Source organism: Tupaia chinensis, unplaced genomic scaffold, assembly GCF_000334495.1.
Source record: "Tupaia chinensis unplaced genomic scaffold, TupChi_1.0 Scaffold000414_1, whole genome shotgun sequence".
Taxonomy (NCBI): domain Eukaryota; kingdom Metazoa; phylum Chordata; class Mammalia; order Scandentia; family Tupaiidae; genus Tupaia; species Tupaia belangeri.
In genome coordinates, this window is record NW_006159919.1 from 2,915,477 (window position 1) to 2,923,312 (window position 7,836).

General features: G+C 41.0%; 1 protein-coding gene across 5 annotated transcripts in view; it reads left to right on the forward strand.

The window, feature by feature from the left end:
• ZNF521 (zinc finger protein 521) overlaps positions 1–7,836 on the forward strand; it is a 333,149-nt gene that overhangs the window by 128,784 nt on the left and 196,529 nt on the right. For all 5 annotated transcript variants that reach the window (XM_027774205.1, XM_006154537.3, XM_027774206.1 and 2 more), the window contains one exon: positions 3,342–6,694. In XM_027774205.1, coding sequence (XP_027630006.1) covers positions 3,342–6,694 — 3,353 coding nt within the window. The remainder of the gene's footprint in view (positions 1–3,341; positions 6,695–7,836) is intronic.

The window sequence follows — 7,836 nt, forward strand, 5'->3', positions numbered from 1 at the left end:
TGTCTGCTTGGAGAAAAGTCAGGCGGCTCCACTTTCCACTGAAAGTCTCAGGAGTGTTTGAGACTTTCATCTTGGAGTGTTCACACACTTGTTTTAATGTGCTTTATGGAAATGGTGAAACTCAGCAAGTACAGTTGCTGTAGAAAAACATCTGCACTAACTATGCACACACATTTGCATCTTTAAATAGACTTTCAGGCCACGGAGTGAGTTTCCAGCAAAGTTTTTTGACTGTGAGAGCTATAGTGCTTCGAAAGTCAGTTAGTGTGAAGTGACTGATTCCAAAAATTAAAATTTAACATGGACATGTGAAGTACTTCACATTGAAATGCAGTAAACTTGCCATAGCACAGGAAGACTGTCCCTGTAAGTAGCACTTAGTGAGTGCTGAAGGGGGGGGGAGTGTGAGTTGATTCTGAAACCACAGTGTTTTGAAAAAATCCTCCATAGTTTTTTCCATATGTAGAAAGAAATGAGCATTGTTTAAATCCCTGTTAGTTGTTCAAGTATACTTTGCATTGTGACTGCCAAAACACTCAAGCTAATGGGATAAATAACTCTCATAGACTTAGGAAGACCTTCTCTTCAAAAGTCTTGGAGAGTCTGATACCTTTAGACGATGGATCACCCCTCCTGGGAGTTTTGTTGGTGAGTTCTTTGTGGGTTCCTGGAAGAATAGATCCATTTATAATACTGGCAAATAAGCTTATTACAATATTACAGTTTAGATTTTGAAGCAGAAATCAGTGGTTTGGGGAACTGTAGTTTTCTAAAAGTAGTCTTCCTTGCTCAAACTTTTTATTTCTGTTCAGCCCACTCTATCCCTCTGCCTGAAGCCTTATGAATTCTGTAGATAATTTCTATGTATTTCCATTACAGAGACAAGCAATAGGAGAGAAGGAAGAAAAGGTTTTCAGCTGTCTTGAATCCTAGTTAAAAACTCGATCCTAACCTTCAGCTCACATAACATGTCATTGAAATTTATAAGCTTAAAAGAACAGTTATGTAATAGGTATAGTCAGTCATGGACCACAGACAAGAACCCATGTCAGTATTGCACACTTTTTATAATGGCCCATTGCTCTATAATTCTTAATGCATTTGTATTATCACAAATCATGCCTAGACACAATCTGCAATTCAATAACAAATTCACTTGCTAGATTTTCAGGCTCAATAGTTATATTCTTCCAGTCTAGATGCGTGACATATTCCAATTCATTGTTTTCTCAAAATGTCCAAATGAATCTGTTTGAAAATATATTTAAAAGAAAGAGCAGGATTTAAGCCTAAAAGATAAATGTGATATGTAGTGGATTTTACCTAGGAGGTGAGAAAATTGAAGAAATAATTACTTGTTTTAATTAGTAAAATATAAGAAACTTTGATTTGTTTCAGGAATACAAGCTTTAGGTATCTCAGTACTTTAATACTTTTTAAGAGGAGGCTAGATCATTGAGTTTTTTTGAGGGGAGGGTTATTTGTTTGCTTTTCTGTATGTTGAATGGTAAGGTGAGTTTATCTGTATATGTTTGATTTATTCACTTTAAATACAAATCACACCCACAATGATCAAACCTTTTTATGCTGGAAGCATGTTGGGTTATAGTCACATAAATGAGGATGCAAAATCATGCAGTTTTCAACTTGTATGGCGAAGCTTTGTTGCAGTGGGCAGGCATCCAGGAATGGTGTTTGGTTGTTTTCTCAGAGTGAGAGGGTTGCCATCTGGCATTGATAGTGAGATGGTGTTGTCATCAGTTTCTAGATGCAGGAAAGGAATGATCCTCATCTGTTTCCTGTGGATAAGGAAGAGGCCGACAATCTAGTAAAATCTTGTTACCTTAAAGAAAGCAGATGTGGAATTCGTTTATGTACTGGTCACCAATTTCTACTTTTATGTTAATCATTTAGCTTACTAGTAAGCCTTAGCTTTGAAGAATTAAAAAAAAAACTTATTTAATCATAGTCTAAAAATATTCTAGTTGAACCTGTTACTCTCACAGAAACACTGTCCTCACTAGTTCTATTCTGTGGTCTTCACTAGTCTGTATTCATGAAAAATCTTGCCCTTTTGGGGAGTGAAAAAGCTTTACAATTTGTTTCTAGTCTTGAAGAATAGATTGTTTTGAAAAGCAAATAAATAAATAAAAAAAGATTTTACAACTGATTGGAGAAGGTCTTATTTTTCAGTTGGATGCTAAAAAGGCAACAAAAACAAGGTGGCATATTACTAAGAACACAGGTTTAATTTTTAAACCACATAATGTAAGACAGAGTTTCTTTATAGATAACTTGCTAAGTTTATATCTGGCTCAAAGTCTTGTTTGTCTTCTCTTTGTTACTCATAAATCTTTCAGCATTTACCATAATCATTTATCACTTTTCCTGTTTCCAGTTTTTCACAAGTTGCCTTGTCTCTGCTCACCTCAAAGTGCAGGTCCTGTTTAGCTAAGGAAGTTCAGGCTGCTAAAGCTTTTGCAAAAGGAAGAAATGGTGGGCCACCTCTTGAACTTTCCAAACAAAATACACTATTAAAACCTGGCCCTTGTGAAACTCTCATTTTTTCTTGATCCCAGCTGATCCCAGCTCCATGTAATATCTAGCAGTACCCTTCTAACATTTAATAATCCATTTTCTGGCCTATGATATTCGAACCTTTCAGTTATTGAAGAAATCCTGGTTGTCTTTCATTACACAAGACATAATTATTATTGTGTTTTCTGTCTTCTTTCATGTGCTTACTTTTTAATATTTTTTTGCTGAAAGCAATAAGGTCTGTATCAATAAGAACCCCATAAAAGATTTTGGTCTTCAGAATTGCCTTTTTATATAAAAACAAGCAAAATGCAGAGGGAATTTTTTATTAAATATTAGACATCTGGGTTGACTGCATTAATTTTAAATCATTCCTGTAATATTTCGTCTTTTCATTTGGTTCTTCAGATGCTCACATAATATGCAAATCATTTTAGAATGAATACAAAAGAAACATTAAATATATTAAAATCTGCATTTTAATAAAATGTCTATGTGTAATATATACCTTGCTTCTAAGGAAGAATGATAAAAAGTAATAAAAGGGTAATTTAGACATAGAACTATTTAATATCTTTTTATATTTTACAATCCAGTAAAAAGTAAATGTAGAATAAAACCTTTGGGCTCAGATTTGAAATGTCTTGCTCACATATTCTCTCCCCCATTTTTTTTTTCCCTCCAAGGTTCAAGATGGTCCATTTCAACATGTGCTTGTTGAAATGCTATCCCTTGGTACAAAAAAAACTCGTGCTGGAATTCTCAACATGTGCAATGAAATGTTCTATTGCTTTTTATTGCAGATGGAGTGGATGTTGAAGATGATCCCTCTTGCTCCTGGCCAGCTTCCTCACCTTCTAGCAAGGACCAGACTTCCCCTAGTCATGGAGAAGGTTGTGATTTTGGAGAGGAAGAAGGTGGCCCTGGACTTCCATACCCATGTCAATTCTGTGACAAGTCGTTTAGCCGCCTCAGCTACCTAAAGCACCATGAGCAGAGTCATAGTGACAAACTGCCTTTCAAGTGCACCTACTGCAGTAGGCTGTTCAAACACAAGCGGAGCAGAGATCGCCATATAAAACTCCACACTGGGGACAAGAAGTACCACTGCAGTGAATGTGATGCTGCGTTCTCCAGAAGTGATCATTTGAAGATCCACTTAAAGACTCACACATCCAACAAGCCATACAAATGTGCCATTTGTCGCCGTGGGTTCCTGTCCTCTAGTTCCTTACACGGACATATGCAGGTTCACGAGAGGAACAAGGACGGTTCCCAGGCTGGTTCCAGGATGGAGGACTGGAAGATGAAGGACACTCAGAAGTGCAGTCAGTGTGAGGAAGGCTTTGATTTCCCAGAAGACCTCCAGAAGCATATTGCAGAGTGCCACCCAGAATGCTCCCCCAACGAGGACCGTGCTGCCCTCCAGTGTGTCTACTGCCATGAGCTCTTTGTTGAGGAGACTTCCCTCATGAACCACATAGAGCAGGTGCACAGTGGGGAGAAGAAGAACTCATGCAGCATTTGTTCTGAGAGTTTCCTCACAGTCGAGGAACTGTATAGCCACATGGACAGTCACCAGCAACCAGAGTCATGCAATCACAGCAACAGCCCCTCCTTGGTCACAGTGGGCTACACTTCTGTGTCCAGTACGACACCAGATTCCAACCTCTCAGTGGACAGCTCAACAATGGTGGAGGCTGCCCCACCAATCCCAAAGAGTCGAGGGAGGAAGAGGGCTGCTCAGCAAACCCCTGATATGACTGGCCCCTCAAGTAAACAAGCAAAAGTTACCTATAGCTGTATTTACTGCAATAAGCAGTTATTTTCGAGTCTTGCAGTTCTGCAGATTCACCTGAAAACTATGCATTTAGATAAGCCAGAACAGGCCCATATTTGTCAGTATTGCTTGGAGGTGTTGCCTTCACTCTATAACCTAAATGAACATCTTAAGCAAGTGCACGAAGCTCAAGACCCAGGTCTGATTGTTTCTGCCATGCCTGCCATAGTCTACCAGTGTAACTTCTGTTCTGAAGTTGTCAATGACCTCAACACTCTTCAGGAACATATCCGATGTTCTCATGGATTTGCAAATCCTGCAGCTAAGGATAGTAATGCTTTCTTTTGTCCCCATTGCTATATGGGGTTTCTCACAGACTCTTCCCTTGAAGAGCATATAAGACAGGTCCATTGTGACCTCAGTGGCTCCCGATTTGGGTCTCCAGTGCTTGGGACTCCAAAAGAACCAGTAGTAGAAGTCTATTCTTGTTCCTATTGTACCAATTCGCCAATATTCAACAGCGTTCTTAAACTGAATAAGCATATCAAAGAGAATCATAAAAACATTCCCTTGGCCCTGAATTATATTCACAATGGGAAGAAATCCAGGGCCTTGAGTCCCCTTTCTCCTGTGGCCATTGAGCAGACATCTCTTAAAATGATGCAGGCAGTAGGAGGTGCACCTGCACGTCCAGCCGGAGAATATATCTGTAATCAGTGTGGTGCTAAGTACACGTCCCTAGATAGCTTTCAGACTCACCTAAAAACTCATCTAGACACTGTGCTTCCAAAATTGACCTGTCCTCAGTGCAACAAGGAATTCCCTAATCAAGAGTCCTTGCTGAAGCATGTTACCATTCACTTTATGATCACTTCTACGTATTACATCTGTGAGAGTTGTGATAAGCAGTTCACATCAGTGGATGACCTCCAGAAACACCTGCTGGATATGCACACCTTTGTCTTCTTCCGCTGCACCCTCTGCCAAGAAGTATTTGACTCCAAAGTCTCCATTCAACTCCACTTGGCTGTGAAGCACAGTAATGAAAAGAAAGTCTATAGGTGCACATCCTGCAACTGGGACTTCCGCAATGAGACTGACCTGCAGCTCCATGTGAAGCACAACCACCTAGAGAATCAAGGAAAAGTACACAAGTGTATTTTCTGCGGTGAGTCCTTCGGCACTGAGGTGGAGCTGCAGTGCCATATCACCACTCACAGTAAAAAGTATAACTGCAAGTTTTGCAGCAAAGCCTTCCACGCCATTATTTTGCTAGAGAAACACTTGCGGGAAAAGCATTGTGTGTTTGAAACCAAGACACCCAACTGTGGGACAAACGGAGCTTCTGAGCAAGTGCAGAAGGAGGAAGTAGAGCTACAGACCTTGCTGACCAACAGCCAGGAGTCCCACAACAGTCATGATGGGAGCGAGGAAGATGTTGACACCTCTGAGCCTATGTATGGATGTGACATTTGTGGAGCAGCCTACACTATGGAAACTCTGCTACAGAATCACCAGCTCCGGGACCACAACATCAGACCTGGAGAAAGTGCCATCGTGAAAAAGAAAGCCGAGCTCATTAAGGGGAATTACAAGTGTAACGTGTGCTCTCGAACCTTCTTCTCTGAAAATGGCCTCCGTGAACATATGCAGACTCACCTAGGCCCTGTCAAACACTATATGTGCCCCATTTGTGGAGAACGATTTCCCTCCCTTTTAACCCTAACTGAACACAAAGTCACACATAGTAAGAGTCTTGATACAGGAAACTGCCGGATTTGCAAGATGCCTCTCCAGAGTGAAGAGGAATTCTTAGAGCATTGTCAAATGCACCCTGACTTGAGGAATTCCCTTACAGGATTCCGCTGTGTGGTGTGCATGCAGACAGTGACCTCCACGTTGGAACTCAAAATCCATGGGACATTCCACATGCAAAAGACAGGGAATGGGTCAGCAGTCCAGACCACAGGGCGTGGCCAACATGTCCAGAAACTGTACAAGTGTGCATCTTGCCTCAAAGAATTCCGTTCCAAGCAAGATCTGGTGAAACTTGACATCAATGGCCTGCCATATGGTCTGTGTGCTGGCTGCGTGAACCTCAGTAAGAGTGGTAGCCCAGGCATCAACATCCCTCCTGGTACGAATAGACCAGGCTTGGGCCAGAATGAGAATCTGAGTGCCATTGAGGGTAAAGGCAAGGCAGGGGGACTGAAGACTCGCTGCTCTAGCTGCAACGTTAAGTTTGAGTCTGAAAGTGAACTCCAGAACCACATCCAAACCGTCCACCGAGAGCTCGTGCCAGATAGCAACAGCACACAGTTGAAAACTCCACAAGTATCGCCCATGCCCAGAATCAGTCCCTCCCAGTCGGATGAGGTAACTTGCCTTTTTAATGTTTGCTATTTAACCTCCTCAAGAAACTGTCCCCACTTCATGTTTGCACTTTCCAAGCTTTATTTATTGTCATACGCCAAGAGATGCTTAGATAGAAATGCAATGGTTTTTTCCCCTGTAGCCATTAGCTAGCAATTACTTGCTTCTTGATAAGCTGCATTTTGGCTTGAATGGTGTAAAATAGGACTAATTCCAGTCTCCCTAGGATATTGTCTTCTCTATGACTGAAGAGACCAGCACTCATGCCAACACCACTGAGATCTGGAATCTCAGCATAGCTTCACCGCGAGTTGAAATCCCTAGCTCTGACTTGTGTGTATGGCAGAGAGATAATGACACAAAAGTAAGATGCTATGAGCCAACGTGCTGGCTTAGAGTAAATTAAAAAGAATATATATATTTATGGATAACAAATTGGGTTGACGTGGCTTTTTAATACCATGCTGTCAACATTCACTGTTTTTCTTTGTCTTCTGGGTGGTGAGGAAAATACTTTCTCACAACAGGATTTTTAAAAAGCCCCTACATTGATTAAGCCCATTTTTCTGTTTAAAGGCATTATCCTGGAGTCTTCACTCTCTGGATTTCAAAATTCATGCTTTTTTTTTTCTTCCCTTTAGTTTTAGAGTAGTTGCATGTTTTTTTGTTTTGTTTTATTTTGTAGTATGAGGAGTATAAGAAACAAGTTCATTTACAATGAAATGGTGGCAGAAGCCAGCATTCCTAGAAGCTGAACAGGAGATGGCTCACTTGAATATAATTTCTTTATGCTTTATCACCTGGTTTCTAATAGCTCTTTCCACTTCCCTACCTGCTCCTATCTGAAGATCCATCCAAATGAAAACCCCAGGGAGATCCTCCTACCTTCAGTTTGGGGTGACTGCATTTTCTTATCTTGTCTCTGCACTCATCCCTCTTGGAGGCCCCCCTGCATCTCCCTACAGATAGCCATCAGTCAGCTGGTGGGGGAGAGCTGAGAAGACTGATACGGAGCCCATCCTCAGGAGACATGGCATCTGTGTGACAGGCACACTCCCAAACTTTGAAGCTCCCCCTTCTCCCCTCTCCAAATAAATCTGCACATTTCTCTCACTTAAATAAATGAATTTTTTTCCAACTGAAGA